The sequence below is a fragment of the Oryx dammah genome, unplaced genomic scaffold (assembly GCF_014754425.2).
Source record: "Oryx dammah isolate SB20612 unplaced genomic scaffold, SCBI_Odam_1.1 HiC_scaffold_1, whole genome shotgun sequence".
Taxonomy (NCBI): Eukaryota; Metazoa; Chordata; class Mammalia; order Artiodactyla; family Bovidae; genus Oryx; species Oryx dammah.
Genome location: NW_024070185.1, coordinates 70194315 through 70211838, shown reverse-complemented (window position 1 = coordinate 70211838; position 17524 = coordinate 70194315). Strand labels below are relative to the sequence as shown.

General features: G+C 37.8%; 1 protein-coding gene across 2 annotated transcripts in view; it reads right to left on the bottom strand.

The window, feature by feature from the left end:
- Positions 1 to 4175: 4175 nt before the first annotated feature.
- ADAM28 (ADAM metallopeptidase domain 28) overlaps positions 4176 to 17524 on the bottom strand; it is a 78512-nt gene continuing 65163 nt past the window's right edge. For both annotated transcript variants that reach the window (XM_040243050.1, XM_040243057.1), the window contains 3 exons: positions 11146 to 11254; positions 10123 to 10201; positions 4176 to 6553 (listed from right to left, as the gene is read on the bottom strand). In XM_040243050.1, coding sequence (XP_040098984.1) covers positions 6533 to 6553; positions 10123 to 10201; positions 11146 to 11254 — 209 coding nt within the window. In that variant the 3' untranslated portion in view covers positions 4176 to 6532. The remainder of the gene's footprint in view (positions 6554 to 10122; positions 10202 to 11145; positions 11255 to 17524) is intronic.

Below are 17524 nucleotides of genomic sequence, written 5' to 3'. Positions count from 1 at the left end.
TCCTGGAGTTTGCTCAAACTCATGTTCATTGAGCTGGTGATGCCATCCAACCATCTTATCCTCTATCATCCCCTTCTCCTCCTGCCTTCAATCTTTCCCAGCATCAGGGTCTTTTCCAATGAGTCAGTTCTTTGCATCAGGTGACCAAAGTATTGGAGTTTCAGCATCAGTCCTTCCAATAAATATTCAGGGTTGATTTTCTTTAAGATTAACTGAGTTTGATCTCCTTGCTGTCCAAGGGACTCTCAAGAGTAAATGCCGGCACCACAATTCAAAAGCATAAATTCATTTTTTTTACTTTTCCTTATGCTTTTCTGTACATTTTCTTCAATTTTCTCTTGACTTTCTCCAGTTCCCCATCTGACACTTCAGCTTTCCACTAAATCTGCTCAGCCTGCTATTGGAAAATAGGACCAAAGAAATGTCTGCCTAGAACTGTCTCCTGTGGACTCCATTCTGGTTATAGTTACAACAAGCCCCCAGAGACACACAAATCACAGTGAGCTACTTCACAGAAGTTGAAGAGTTTACAAAACCAGACTGGTGATGGTGCTTTGACTTAGAAAGGAAAATGTTATGAGTTGAGTCGTAACACTTGGCCTGTGACTCAGGGTCCTTGTCTATGAAAGTGTTAGTCACGCAGTCATGTCCAACTCTTTGCAACCCCATGGACTGTAGCCCTCCTACCAGGCTCCTCTGTTTATAGAATTTTTCAGGCAAGAATACTGGAGTGGGTAGCCATTCCCTTCTCTGGGGATCTTCTCAACCCAGGGATCAAACCCAGGTTTCCTAGGGGCAGATTCTTGAACATCTGAGCCATCAGGGAAGCCCCTTCTCTATGAGAAATGCTACAATTTTTTTTGCAGTTGAGGGGCTGAGATCCCATTCCTCAGAAGTTACTAGCATGACCAGATGGAGACCATTATCTATAGTCAGAATATCATCACCCTCTTTTTCATTTAGACAAACTTATGGGCTTTCTTTAGTTCCCCATTAGGTTTATACAATAAGGATTTCAACACTAAGTTCACATGGATGCTTGGTAAGGCTGAGAAAACAACCTGAGTTGTGGATCTTACTAAGAAAAGAATAGCAAGAACTTTGCTTTAAAACAAGGTTCTAAAATACTAAGACTAAAGTGAATAAAATTATCACTTAAAAGGACACTCACCAAGAAGCAAAGTGTAAAAAGCATGTCTGGGTTAGGAAATGAGAAAGTCTGAACACAATGATAGTGTGCATGAGGATGTGGACACCCAGAGATTGTCTCTAGCAGTTGTAAACAGAAAATATATTAAAATGATATTAGGGGACTTCCCTGACAGTCCAGTGGTTAAGACTTCACTTTTCCAGTTAGGCAGCTAAGATCTGACATGCTTTATGGCCAAAAAAACAAAACATAAAACAGAAGCAATGATGTAACAAATTCAATAAAGACTGAAAAAATACTTTATAAAAAATGATATTAGGCTACTCAGACTTTAAAGGGCTTCCCTTGTAGCTCAACTGGTAAAGAATATGCCCGCAATGCCGGAGATCTGGGTTCAATCCCTGGGTTGGGAAGATCCCCTAGAGAAGGGAAAGGCTACCCACTCCAGTATTCTGGCCTGGAGAATTCCATGAACTGTATAGTCCATGGGGTCACAAAGAGTCAGACATGACTGAGTGACTTTCACTTCATATCAGACTTTAAAAGGAATGATATTCTGAAATATTCTACAGCATGGATGAACTTTGAAAACATTGTGCTAAGTGAAATAAATAAGTTACAGGAAAGAAAAAAAAATACTGTATAATCCCACCTATTACGGTACCTAGAATCAGCACATTTATATGGACAGAAGGTAGAAGAAAGGTTATCAGGGCCTGGGGAAAGTAATAATGGGAAGTTATTTAATGGATACAGAACTTCTGTTTGAGGTAATGAATGAGTTCTGAAAATAGATAGTGGTGATGGGTACACAGCATTGTGAATGTACTTAATGCCACTGAATTGTGAAGTTGGAACTGGTTAAAATGGCAAAATTTATATATATATATATATTTTCAAGAGAACAACTAGGTTTTAAAAAACAGGCAAAGGAACCGAATAAACATTTATCCAAAAAAGACAGACAAATGACTAACAGGTATATAAAGAGGTGCTCAACTTCACTGATCGTCAGGGAAATGCAAATCAAAATCACAATGAAATATCACCTCATACCTGTTAGGATGGCTGTATTGAAAAGGCCAGAGACAACGTGAGTTGGCGAGGGTGTGGAGAAAGGGGAAATTTTTGCACTGTTAGTTGGAGTGTAAATTGGGGCACCACTATGGAAAACTACTGTTTCCCCATCTATTTCCCATGAAGTGATGGGACCAGATGCCATGATCTTCGTTTTCTTCAACCCTGGGATTTCTTTGGAAGGAGTGATGCTAAAGCTGAAACTCCAGTACTTTGGACACCTCATGCAAAGAGTTGACTCATTGGAAAAGACTCTGATGCTAGGAGAGATTGGGGGCAGGAGGAGAAGGGGACGACCCAGGATGAGATGACTGGACGGCATCACGGACTCGATGGACGTGAGTCTGAGTGAACTCTGGGAGTTGGTGATGGACAGGGAGGCCTGGTGTGCTGTGATTCATGGGGTCACAAAGAGTCGGACACCACTGAGCGACTGAACTGAACTGAACTGAACTGAACTATGGAAAACAGTACAAAGATTTCTCAGAAAAATTAAAAATGGAACTACCATATGTTTCAGCACTTCCATCTCTGGACATTTATATAAAAGAAGTGAAATCAGGATCTCAAAGAGTTATCTGCAATCCCTTGTTCATTGCAGCATGTTTCATAATACCCCAAATGTGAAATAATGTAAATGCCCATCAATAAATGAATGAATTTTTTTTAATATGGTTTTTCCAGGAGTCATGTATGGATGTGAGAGTTGGACTGTGAAGAAGGCTGAGCGCTGAAGAGTTGATGCTTTTGAACTGTGGTGTTGGAGAAGACTCTTAAGAGTCCCTTGGACTGCAAGGAGATCCAACCAGTCCATCCTAAAAAAGATTAGCCCCGGGTGTTCTTTGGAAGGAATGATGCTAAAGCTGAAACTCCAGTACTTTGGACACCTCATGTGAAGAGTTGACTCATTGGAAAAGACTCTGATGCTGGGAGGGATTGGGAGCAGGAGGAGAAGGGGACGACCAAGGATGAAATGGCTGGATGGCATCACTGACTCGATGGATGTGAGTCTGAGTGAACTCGGGAGTTGGTGATGGACGGGGAGGCCTGGCGTGCTGCGATTCATGGGGTCGCAAAGAGTCGGACAGGACTGAGCGACTGAACTAAACTGAACTGAACTGATATACATACAATGGAATATTACTTAATATTACTTAAAAATGAAGGAAATCCTGTCATAGGCAACAGCATGGGTGAACCTGGAGGACATTATGCTAAATAAAATAAATGAACCACAGAAGAACAAATACTGCATGATTCCATTTATATGGGGTATATAAAATAGGCAAACTCATGGAAGCAAAGCATAAAATTGTGGTTTCGAGGAATGGAGAGTTGCTAATCAATAGGTATAAAATTTCCATTTTGAAAAATGAATAAGAGTATAGAGCTGCTATATAATATTGTACTTATATTAATAGATAACAATATTTTATGTACATTTAAATATCTGTCAAGAGGACAGATGTTATGTCAAATGTTCTTACCACAATACATTTTTTAAAATTTATTTTAAAAAAAGAGTATGGACTTCAACACTAGATGTGATAGAGAAAAGAGTTAAATTGTTTTCTCAGATTTTTTTTCATATGAACTATTTTTTAAAGTCTTTATTGAATTTGTTGCAATATCACTTCTGTTTTACATTTTAGCTTATTAGCCATAGGGAATGTGGAATTTTAGCTCCCAGACCAGGGATTGACCTGCATCTCCTGCATTGCAAGGTGAAATCTTAACCACTGGACAGCCAGGGAAGTCCCAAGAGTTAAATTTTAAAAAAGAGATACTTTCATAATAAATTGCATACTATAATTTTCTCCTGCTTAGGAATTTAGTGGAAATTAAATCCAGGGCTAATTGCTAAGCAATGTCTAAAGCTGTCATTGGCAAAGCAAGGTCTTTTTCTGAAAGCAATATGTGGCAGTGATGATGAGGAGGAAAGCATGTATCCCAATAATAGAAGCAGTTACTTTATTAATCAGGATGGCTTCCGTGGCAAGTAAGAGCAAATCTAACTCGACAAATTTTATTGGTCATAAACAGAAGTCCCAAGAAAGTACACAATGACTCAGGCAGCTATTAATCTACCAATTTATGACAGCATATGTATTCTTTTCATCTTTCTGCTCTATCTTATTCAGTCTATCATATCCAGAAAGAACTAGGATACCTTTCTTAGAAATTCCCTAACATATCTCTAGACTTGTCCCATCAGCAAAAATGCTGCTGTGTTTGTTTTGTTTTTAATATTCCTCGGTCCAAAGCCTACTTCAATGCAGTTACCTCAAAAAGAAGGATAAGAAGACAATAATAAAAAAAGAGTAAATGACTAAATGGAATTAGACCACTAAGAAAAACACAATTTTTCTTTTAGGAAACTCTGCATATAAAACTCCTTAATAAATGCTTTTCAAGAGTGATGTCAGCATCATGACAATGTGAGATGTTCCCTTTGTCTCTTTCCTTCAATATACAAACAGTAAAACATCCATAACTCAAAGGTGTCTTTGTCCAACACACATGGGCAGCAGAGCATTCCACATAGCTGTCCTTCTAAAAGGTGAGTGGACTAGAAGACAGAGGAGGCGAGACAAGGGAAAGAGCAGATGTCATGCCTGCCATCCTGGATCCCTCCAGCTGAGCCCACAGCTCCAGAGAACCAGGTAGCTTCAGGGGAGGCAGTCTATACAATGCTGGCCTCCTGGCTGCAGGAGATGTTTGTGGCCAAGGGAACCAGAGAGCAGTGGGCATGCAATCTCAGCCCTCCAACTGTGGATGGACCTGTAACTCTGCCTCCTCCATCTGCGGTAATGGTACAAACACCTCCAAATCAATCAACCATTGGTAAGGAAATGAGATTATTGTGATTGATTTAGTGTGACAGAAATTTATTCAGGAGATGGAGTTAGGATTACCATTAATTTTTTTAAATTTTATATTGGAATATAGTTGATTTACAATGTTGTGTTAATGTTAGGTATACAGTATAAGTGATTTAATTATACACACTCATGTATCTACAGAGGATGAGACGGTTGGATAGCATCACCGACTCAATTGACATGAGTTTGAGCAAGCTCTGGAAGATGGTAAAAGACAGGGGGAAAAAAAAAAGACAGGGAAGCCTGGCGTGCTACAGTCCATTATGTCACAAAGAGTTGGACATGACTGAGTGACTGAAGAATAACATATATCTATTCCTTTTCAGATACTTTTCCCATAGAGGTTATTACAGAGATTTTTTTTAATATGAAAAAATGAAAAAAAAAATGAGTTCTGAAAGGGAAGAAAGTTTTAGTAGGCAATCTACCAACTCTGTTCCATCACTAGTCAACTAAGCCAATGGTTACTGTTGGCAATGTGATTGCAGCGTTGACAAATCATTTGATTACTTTTAAAATGCTGATATCTGGATGTTTATGCAAGATTTCTCAATTTTTAAATATTGGCAATACATTCAAAACATTTGAAAATACTTTTTTGGCCAAAATCATTCAGGCCAAATAAAATAAATCTGCAGTCCAAAAACATCCTGCAAGTCACCAATTTATAAACTCTGGTTTATGGTAGTAATTTATTTGTGGTTTATGTTATCAATTTATTTAACTAAAACTTTTCTACTTAGTAATGTTCACTTTATGCTTGCCAATAACTGAATTATACAAATTTCTATAAAAATTTAGTTAATAAAGCTTAATCAATTGTAGTGAACTTCCAATTACACAGCTAATAAGGACTGCAGAAGATAATGTAGGAAAAAGATATTATATAAACCAGAGAAGGTTTATATAATTTTTTTTGTAACTAAGGGTTCTAGTTTGACAGTTTCATGGTTCAAACAGTTAAGATGTTGCTAGTTATTTAATGATGAGTGTGCAATTTTCTCCCAGTTTCCTGTGATTTCTTATTTTTTATCATCATTAGAGGGTGAATTAATTCCTAGCAAGTGAGAAAATAAAGGTGCACAAGTCCTTTAACAAATATTAGCCAGCATCACGGTCAAAAATGGGGTGTGGGAAAGATTAGGAAATTCACCTAATTAGAAATATCAGCTTCATAGCTCATTCTTTAGAATCATCTTCTTTCCCATAAGTATGAAGAACAGAAAATTTTAATTCATACAAAGACTATCAAGAGTATGTCTCTCTTGAAATTTTGTGTCATTAAAGTGTAATCAAGAAATAGTAGCCTTGCTGGGTATTGATGGCAAATAATAGTGAGGAAGTAAGTACATTTCTCTTCCATCCAGATTGTCCAGTCTTCCAAGTTGATCATTTACCCGGCCACACTTGTTTAGGTGTTACTTCAGATTTTTGGGTTGGAGTCCTAAAGAAAGACAAAACTCTTAAATAATGATTTTTTCCTAAAAATGTAGATATTCTATAACCTTTAACTATTAAGAAGTTAAAATGAATTCTTTGTAGTCACGTGTCCTTTTCTATAGATTCTGTGATACTTCACAATGAAGGAGTGGAAACACAGGAGGGTAGAGAAAGAAAAAGAGAAAAACATCACACTGGGATCAAACTATCCATATGGGTACTTCTAGGAAAAAAGGTGGGGATCAGCAGAGCAGTGATATCATGCTGAGTGTTTTTCTGTGGGGAATTTTCTCCATCTCACTATCGCTGGGTAATATTTCTGAGAAAACAAAGAATATTGGGGTCATCACTTTCTAGTAAAGACCCTTACATCTTCATTCTCCTGGTTATTGTCCAAACTAGAGGGCAAACAGATACTAAAGCCTAATGCACAGTTATAGAGATACTGTCCTCCGTGAACATCTTCTTGGAAGACATGGTTAGAATTTCTGTCCTTGATTCTAGGAGTGCTACAAGATTGTAACAGTTTGACTATGTATCATTAGTCTTAGGTTTAGACACTGGATTATCCTTGAAAACAGTAGAAGAAAGTCCTTTTATGTTTCTATGCTATAATAGAAACAAAAATAATGGTCAGGATTAAAAATGTTATTCAATTCTTGTCTTTACTGTACCAATTTCCTTCTTTCAGTCGTTCCTTACTTCCTTGTCACTTACTTTTTTTAAAAGATTTTTTTGATGTGGACCCTTTTTAGAGACTGCAGAATTTGTTACAATATTACTTCCATTTTTTTTTTTTGGTATGTTTTGGTTCTTTGGTCATGAGGCATGTGGGATCCTAGGACCCCAATCAGGGACTGAACCTATATCCCCACATTGGAAGGTAAAGTCCCAACCAGTGGACCACTAGGGAAGTCTCGGCCACTTATTTTAATTCCTACCTGACTCTCAGGGTCCAGTACAGACTCCGACCACTTAGTCAGTGGATCTTCCTCTTACTATACCATTTATACCCCATTCCTTATCCCTTAACCATACTTTCTCTGTAGTATCATCTACTTTGGCACCCATCACATATGAGGTGTTCCATGGGCTTCCCTAGTGGCTCAGACAGTAAAGAATTCGCCTGCAATGTGGGAGACCTGGGTTCAGTCTCTGAGTCAGGAAGATCCCCTGGAGGAGGGCATGGTAACCCAGCTCAGTATTCTTGCCTGGAGAATGCCCATGGACAGAGGGTCACAAAGAGTCAGACATGACTGAGCAACTAAGCACACACAGCACATGTGCTCCATACCATGACTTGCTTTTCCAGCAAAAATGCAAAAATCATTGAAAAAATGACCTTAAATTTTAGTTCTTTCTCATTTACTCACAATAGAGTACCAAGTAGGAGGCAAGATTCTCAGGATCCAGTTGAATGAATGACTCTACCTCTTCATGGGTTTTGGCTTTTATTCTGGATTTCCCTTTATGGACTCTTTTTCATACACTTCCTCCTCTAGAAAACTGTGACTAGTAGAGGCCTTATTCTATCTAGAATAAGGAAGTAAAATCTAATTTATAACACAGTTTTATGTCCTCCAAACTATGCATCTAGAGACTATCCTTTGAAGGAGACAATTCATCTTCTACAGCAGAACCATGTATCCCTTTTTAACAATTATATAACAGAACTATTTTTAACAGTCAAAATAATAGCCATACTAATTTATAGATAGTGAGGAGGTCTTGCTTTCTCCAATATTCCTTTGGGCTACAATCTCTCATGTTAGCATAGAGCATCCTAAAATGGAACCCAGAGTTTGAAAGACATCATTCACATTGGGCATAAGGGTTCTTTCAAACATTGCCAGTGACCATCTGATACTTACAAGAAAAGAGGATGATACAGATGTAGAAATCAGTGGTGGAGGAAAACTTGGATTTGTAGGTAGCTAGCATGAAGGTTAAAAAAAATACTTAATTAAAAAATGGGGCCTTGAAAATAGGTGTGCTTAAAAGAAAGGTTTATGTGGCTGAGCTGGTAAAGAATCCACCTACATTGTGGGAGACCTTGGTTTGATCCCTGGGTTGGAAAGATCCCCTGGGGAAGGGAAAGGGTACCCATTCCAGTGTTCTGGCCTAGAGAATTCCATAGACTGTATAGTCCATGGGGTCACAAAGAGTCAGACACAACTGAGTGACTTTCACTAAATCATTTTCAGATATAGAAAACTAGGAATAATCTAAACCTGTATATTTACATACAGGCTTCCTGAGACTTCTAGGGTGGTGCTAAGGGTAAAGAACCTGCCTGCTAATGCAGGAGATGCAAGAGATGTAGGTTCAGCCCCTCAGTTGGGAAGATCCTCTGGAAGAGGGCATGGCAACCCCTTCCAGTGTTCTTGCCTGGAGAATCCCATGGACAGAGGAGCCCAACAGGCTATGGTCCATGAAGTCACAAAGAGTCAGACATGACAAAAGTGACTTACCATGCATGCACATATGTTTACTGCTTTCATTTAGATGTGTACATACAGTTCAGAAATAAACTCAATGCCAACAGACATAGAAAGCTATGTTCATCATATGTCCATAAAATAGTTATATTAAACTTTGAAAATTGTAAAGCACTATGGAATTTAAAGAATCTTTCATTTGATAAAAATATATAAATTTTAAAAAATGAAATAATAAATTTCTTAATTTCAGCTTCCAAATAAGCACCTTTTCTGATAATGTGAGCTCAGAACTAAGATGGCACCAAGAAACTGGAGGGACAATCATAGTGACCCAGTCTCTGCACTCTGCTGGGTACAAAGGTATCAGGGATGGTTATATTTCAATCAAAAAACATTATTATCAATGTCATTATCATTAACCAAATGCTATCTAAATTTCTAAACTTGCAGGATACAACTAGGGCATTAAAGATTATACATATTACATGTATTGTCATACAAGTGTACATGTTGTTGCTGTTATAGTCTCTAAGTCATGTCCGACTCTTTGAACTATTGCCTGCCAGGGTCTTCTGTCCATGGGATTCTCCAGGCAAGAATACTGGAGTGGGTTGCCATGTCCTCTTGCAGGGGATCTTCCTGACCCAGGGATGAAAACCTCGTCTGATGTCTCCTGCATTGGCAGGCAGATTCTTTACCACTAGTACCACCTGGGAAGTGCACAAGTATACATATTATCATCATTATCAGGATATTGCAAAAGGAATAAGGAATTGACCTAGAATCACACAGAGAGAGACAAAGAGAGGGAGAGGAAGCTGGCATCTACCTTTCTTTTTTTTTTTTTTTTATTCTCTTTGCCTTTTGTAAACCACAGCAAAGTGGCCTCTACATTTTAGAGAGAAAAGCAAAGCAACCTCTACATTTTAGAGAGAGTCTTTTGCATTTAACAAAAGGCAAAGGAGAACTTTCTGAATGTGTAGTTACAAAGCTTGCAGTCCTTGCTACATACTAGTACTACATACTAGTGAGATAGATTTGTAAAACATTGCTGAGTAGAAATGACAGCTAAAGAGAGAGAGAAGATCATAAGCTGGGGTCCACAGAAAACACACTACAGACCCTGGCTCACCTCTTGGGGTTGAACAGTCTTTGCCATCTGTGGTTTCTTCTTTTGATTTTGTAGGCCGTTATCTGTGGTAGACAGTGGCCTGTATGTAAAAGCATAGCATTTACAGTGACTTAGCAGTGTCTTTACCACAAGAGGGAGATGTGAGAGAAGTCTGCTCCTTTCCTTTGCCCTTCTGTGTCCTTCTTGGTAACTGATAGGCTTTTCATCTGCTCCCTAGGACATCCTCCGGGTTTCCCTTTTCTGTAATTCATAATGATCACCACTGATTTTCTTTTTGATTCTCTACCGAGCCATGATATCTAATCACGATGGTCTTGAGTCCAACTTTTATCTAAATTATGTCTTTTAAATAAATAAAGATTTATTTTATTCATTAAATATTTATCAGAAGCCCATTCTGGGTGAATAAGTCAGTCTTTTGAAAATGCTGGAAAGATACTGTAGTGTCAAGATTATGTTTTAAAGACTGACTGATGTAGGTGCAAATCTAGATTTCATTACTTAGGTTGTAAGACTTTAAACATGCTTGCTTACTTCCCTGAGCTTCTGTTTCCACATCAGTAAAAACGTGAAGTCCCTAACCTTGCAGGATTGTTGTGAGGATAAATATATACCTTTTCATCTATAAAGCGGAAATACTAATAAGTAAATCTTATTTCCTTGTGAAGATTAAATGTTCTTATGAAGATTAAATGACATAATATATGCAAAAGGGCTAACCAAGGAGCTCGCTATAAAGCTGTCATCAATACATTTTAAAGACTGTATTTGTATAATGAGTGTTAAAATATTTAATAATGAGAGTTCTTCTTATTATGAATTATAAGCAGTGATAAACAGAAGAAAAAAAGCAGGTCTTCCTGTGAAAAATGCCCCCAATAAACAGAATACCACGCATCTGGTCTGAGAAAAATGTATCTGTAGTTATTTCTGAGTACTTGAAGCAAACTAAAATGAGATGAAATTTGATAATTTGGGTCCTTACATTTATAGTGAATTAGCTGTCCCCAAAGCAGGGCCTACCTCTGGACTAACTTCTGCTTTTCTCTGGAGCTTCGGCATCGGATTACTACAGCAACCACCACAAATATGACAGCCACAGGGAACAGCACCCCAACCACAATGGAGAAGTCTGCAACAAAGAGAACAAGGGCCTCATGAAAATATGATCAGTTCACAAATATACATCACACTGGTCCTGATTTCTTTATCACAAACATCATCGATCCTTTTCCCAAAGAACATGTGTTCCCTGGAAAATCTCTCATAGCCAGTAAAATGAAAATGTATCTTGATAATGATTATCATAATGTTATTTAGATAAAGGGGCTAAAGAGGATCTATGCAGAACATTTTACATGAGATTAGTAAAGCATCAAAATAACTGAGAATTCTTAGAAGGAATACATTGAAAACAAAAGGCTGGAAGATCAGAAAGTGTATGAAGTAAGGGGGATGGCAGAAGAGGAAAGAAACATTTTTTAAAATTCAACCTCGGAATAAAGCATGTAAAAATAACCTGAAGTCCTGAAATTCTACTCCTCTCAGGAGCAAATAAGAAGCTGAGACATAAAAAAGAGAACAAATGGATAATTGATAACTGATAGATAGATGGGACATAAGTGAGTGTTCTATTGACATTTACTCTATATTAGAATTATATTTGGGGGGGTTATAAAATCACTTCATGGGAAATAGATGGGGAAACAGTGGCAGACTTTATTTTGGGGGGCTCCAAAATCACTGCAGATGGTGACTGCAGCCATGAAATTAAAAGACGCTTACTCCTTGGAAGGAAAGTTATGACCAACCTAGATAGCATATTCAAAAGCAGAGACACTACTTTGCCAACAAAGGTCCATCTAGTCAAGGCTATGGTTTTTCCAGTGGTCATGTATGGATGTGACAGTTGGACTGTGAAGAAAGCTGAGCACCGAAGAATTGATGCTTTTGAACTGTAGTGTTGGAGAAGACTCTTGAGAGTCCCTTGGACTGCAAGGAGATCCAACCAATCCATCCTAAAGGAGATCAGTCCTGGGTGTTCTTTGGAAGGAATGATGCTAAAGCTGAAACTCCAGTACTTTGACCACCTCATGTGAAGAGTTGACTCATTGGAAGACTCTGATGCTGGGAGGGATTGAGGGCAAGAGGAGAAGGGAACGACAGAGGATGAGATGGCTGGATGGCATCACTGACTCGATGGACATGGGTTTGGGTGAACTCCGGGAGTTGGTGATGGATAGGGAGGCCTGGCGTACTGCGATTCATGGGGTTGCAAAGAGTTGGACACAACTGAGTGACTGAACTGAACTGAAGATGTTTTCTATTTTATCTACAGTCTAGTTAATGAGTGCAAATTTAATCTTTTGTTATCTCATATATTAATTTCTCATAATAATCTGAAACCACAAAGACCGGGGTTACAAGTTTGAAGAGCAATGCCAACAGCTACTGACTGCTCTCTTATTACAGAGATCACTAAATCAATAATAAGAATACTTTTTTGGCATAAATGCAAGAAAAGCTCACAAACGTGAACACACATGCATGCAGAAAGGTAGAGACCTCAGAAGTAGAATTCTAGGTAAGATAATAATTGTTTAAATACTGAATACTCTCTACCCTCCATAAAAATTTCTATCCAAAAAACAAAAGGTATTTGTGTTAGAAATCGTATAGATATGTTCAGAACTTTTTTAGTGTACTTGCACTAACAACACTGTAGCTAATTTCAAAAGAGTGACATGGTCCAGAGGAAATAAAGACGAACTCAGCAGTACTTCACAGACACCCATAATTTGAAAGGTCGTGGTCTAGGGATAAAGCTGGGGCATGACAAATGGAGAGTATTATAACAGGAAGCAGCTTTAAAGTTGAAGATGGCAGTGTCTGAACAGAAAACACAGTCTTTTCTATTTCTGGAAACGTAGGTCTAGGAAATTTGAACCAGCTCTCTCACTAAAAACAGCAAACTGAACTAAAAAAAAAAAAAAAAAAAAAAGCTTCCTAAAAACACAGAAGTGCTAAAGAATAGGGGGAAATTACTTTGGAGTGAGGGAAAATTAGTTTGGAGTGAGAGAGCAGGAACCCAGAAAGACAGAAAGGACAATGATTCCGGATGAAAGCCCAGAAATGCACAAAAGAATGAAGAGTAAACTGTAGACTTTGGGTGATAATCATGCCTCCATGTAGGTTCATTAACTGTAACAAACATTGCACTCTGGTGGGGGATGTTAGTGGTGGGGATGAATGTGCATGTTTGGGGCAGAATACATGGGAAACCTTTGTACTTTCTACTCAATTTTCCTGTGGAGTTAAAAGCTGCTCTAAAAAGTAAAGTCTATGTTAAAAAAATAAACTGGAAATTTTTATGATGGCCACTAAAAGAATACAAAATAAATGCATAATCTCCAAATTAATAAAAAGAAAACTGGAGTGATTAAAATCCTTATGACGCCCATAAGATAAGAAAAAAGAGAAAAAGGAAGAGACCAGATAGGAAGAATACACCCAAGTATATCAGTAATTACATTTAATTTAAACGGACCAGATTTTTAAAAAATTATTATCAATCTAAAATTTTTTTTAATTTTTATTTTTACTATATTTTACTTTACAATACTGTATTGGTTTTGCCATACATTGAAATTTTTAAATATATTTGTATTTTTAAAATGAGAGGCAGATGTAAAACATGAGGTTTCAGAAAGGATGAAAATAAAAGTAAGAAAAAAGTTAGACCAAAATAAATATGGTACAGCTACATTTTTCTCCATGATCTGTAGACTTTAAAAGGCAAGAAAACTAGAGATACACACAAGCATCTCATAATGACAAGAGTGTTAATTCACTGGGAAGACATACAATTCTAAGTCTTTTTGTAGTGGATATCAAGGTCTCAAAATATATAGGCATTAATAGACCCAGAATTTTCTTGGGCTGCAAAATCACTGCAGATGGTGACTGTAGCCATGAAATTAAAAGATGCTTTCTCTTTGGAAGAAAAGCTATGACAAACCTAGACAGCATACTAAAAAGCAGAGACATTACTTTACTGACAAAGGTCTGTCTAGTCAAGCTGTGATTGTTCCAGTAGTCATGTATGAATGTGAGAGTTGGACTGTAAAGAAAGTGGAGTGTTGAAGAATTGATGCTTTTGAACTGTGGTGCTAGAGAAGACTCTTGAGAGTCCCTTGGGCTGCAAGGAGATCCAACCAGTCAATCCTAAACAAATGAGTCCTGAATATTCATTGAAAGGACTGATGCTGAAGCTGAAGCTCCAATACTTTGGCCACCTGATGCAAAGAGCTGACTCATTGGAAAAGATTCTGATGCTGGGAAAGATTGAAGGCAGGAGGAGATGGGGACGACAGAGGGTGAGATGGTTGGATGGCATCACCAACTCGATGGACATGAGTTTGAGCAAGCTCTAGGAGTTGGTGATAAACAGAGAAGACTTCAGTCCATGGGGTCTCAAAAATTGGACACGACTGAGTGACTGGACTGAACTGAACTGAATAGAACCAGACGTGATAGCCAAGTTCACAATTACAGTGGGGATTTTAACACTTGTGGCTCTGTAATTGGTACAACAAACAAACAAGATATCAGTAAGGATTAATATATTACACACAACTAACAAACATGGATTAAAAAACATGGAAAATACTGCACATAACTGCATAATACATATTTTTTTTGTGCACAGACAGAACACCTATAATATGGGCATATGCTGAGTCATAGAAAGTGTCAGTAAATTTCAACACATTCTCAACACTGTAGATTTTCTGATCTCTATGGAATTATGCTGCATATAATGTTAACAATAGCTAGATAATATGTATATGCATATACATTAAGAAATATACAAATAAACATTTCAAGGGCCAAAGAAGAAAGCAAATGGAAAATTGAAAATAATTTGAGTCAAATGATAATGAAAATATCAGTTACCATATGGGCTACAAACTGAAAACTAAAGATGCAAAGATTTCTTTCAAGAATTTTAAGATGAAATAAATTTAAGCAAAGGGAACTGTATAAAGCAGAAATTGAAATAGCAAAAAAGAAAAGTTTAAAAAAGAAAAACAAACCATAAAGAATAATTAAAGTTTTAAAATTTTGTTAGGATAATACAAAAAAAAGATTTTAAAAAAATGCTATACATCCTATAGATACTGAAAAGATAAGTATTATGAGGAATTTTAAACCAACACATTGAAATTCAAGTGAACGAGGAAAATGTCTAGTAAAATATACTAAAACTTGTATAAGAAGATATAAAAAACCTGAAGGTTCTTATAACTACTAAAGACATTGGATCTTTAATTAAAATATTGCTCAGAACTCTAGGCCCACTTGGCTACTGACAAGTTCTAAACAGATGTTTAAGGAGAGTCTTCCATTCTTATACAAATTTTTCCAGGGAATTTAAATAAATGAGAACACTCCACTTTACTTAACATGATTAACATAATCCTGTACTCAGATTTATAAAGACACAATGAGAAAATTATAGGCATCACCCATGAACATAAAGTAATAGCAGACATCACCCATCAGTATCTATTCAGTTTAGTTCAGTTCAGTCGCTCAGTCTGTTCGACTTTTTGCGACCCCATGAACCGCAGCTCGCCAGGCCTCCCTGTCCATCACCATCACCCGGAGTTCATTCAAGCTCATGTCCATCGAGTCGGTGATGCCATCTAGCCATTTCATCTTCTGTCGTCCTTTTCTCCTCCTGCCTCTAATCCTTCCCAGCATCAGAGTCTTTTCCAATGACTCAACTCTTCGCATGAGGTGGCCAAAGTACTGGAGCTTCAGCTTTAGCATCATTCCTTCCAAAGAACAATCAGGACTGACTCCTTTAGAATGGACTGGTTGGATCTCCTTGCAGTCCAAGGGACTCTCAAGAGTCTTCTCCAACACCACAGTTCAAAAGCATCAATTCTGTGAAGAAAGCTTTCTTCACAGTCCAATTCTCACATCCATACATGACCACTGGAAAAATCATAGCCTTGACTAGATGGACCTTTGTTGGCAAAGTAATGTCTCTGCTTTTGAATATGCTATCTAGGTTGGTCATAACTTTCCTTCTAAGGAGTAACCGTCTTTTAATTTCATGGCTGCAATCACCTTCTGCAGTAATTTAGGAGCCCAAACAAATAAAGTCTGACACTGTTTCCCCTGTTTCCCCATCTATTTCCCATGAAGTGATGGGACCTGATGCCATGATCTTTGTTTTCTGGATGTTGAGCTTTAAGCCAACTTTTTCACTCTCCTCTTTCACTTTCATCAAGAGGCTTTTCAGTTCCTCTTCACTTTCTGCCATAAGAGTGGTGTCATCTGCATATCTGAAGTTATTGAGATTTCTCCTGGCAATCTTGATTCTAGCTTGTGTTTCTTCCAGCCCAGCGTTTCTCATGATGTACTCTGCATAGAAGTTAAATAAGCAGGGTGACAATATACAGCCTTGACGTACTCCTTTTCCTATTTGGAACCAGTCTGTTGTTCCATGTCCAGTTCCAACTGTTGCCTCCTAACCTGCATATAGGTTTCTCAAGAGGCAGGTCAGGTGGTCTGGTATTCCCATCTCTTTCACAATTTTCCACAGTTTATTGTGATCCACAGAGTCAAAGGCTTTGGCATAGTCAATAAAGCAGAAATAGATGTTTTTCTGGAACTCTCTTGCTTTTTCCATGATCCAGCAGATGTTGGCCATTTGATCTCTGGTTTCTCTGCCTTTTCTAAAACCAGCTTGAACATCTGGAACTTCACGTATTGCTGAAGTCTGGCTTGGAGAATTTTGAGCATTACTTTACTAGCATGTGAGATGAGTGCAATTGTGAGGTAGTCTGAGCATTCTTTGGCATTGTCTTCCTTTGGGATTGGAATGAAAACTGACCTTTTCTAGTCCTGTGGCCACTGCTGAGTTTTTCCAACTTTGATGGCATATTGAGTACAGCACTTTCACAGCATCATCTTTCAGGATTTGAAATAGCTCAACTGGAATTCCATCACCTCCACTAGCTTTGTTCATAGTGATGCTTTCTAAGGCCCACTTGACTTCACATTCCAGGATGTCTGGCTCTAGATGAGTGATCACACCATTGTGATTATCTTGGTCATGAAGCTCTTTTTTGTACAGTTCTTCTGTCTATTCTTTCTACCTCTTCTTAATATCTTCTGCTTCTGTTAGGTCCATACCATTTCTGTCCTTTATCGAGACCTTGGCATCTCTAATTTTCTTGGAGAGATCTCTGGTCTTTCCCATTCTGTTGTTTTCCTCTATTTCTTTGCACTGATTTGTGAGGAAGGCTTTCTTATCTCTTCTTGCTATTCTTTGGAACTCTGCATTCAGATGCTTTATTTTCCTTTCCTCCATTGCTTGTCACTTCTC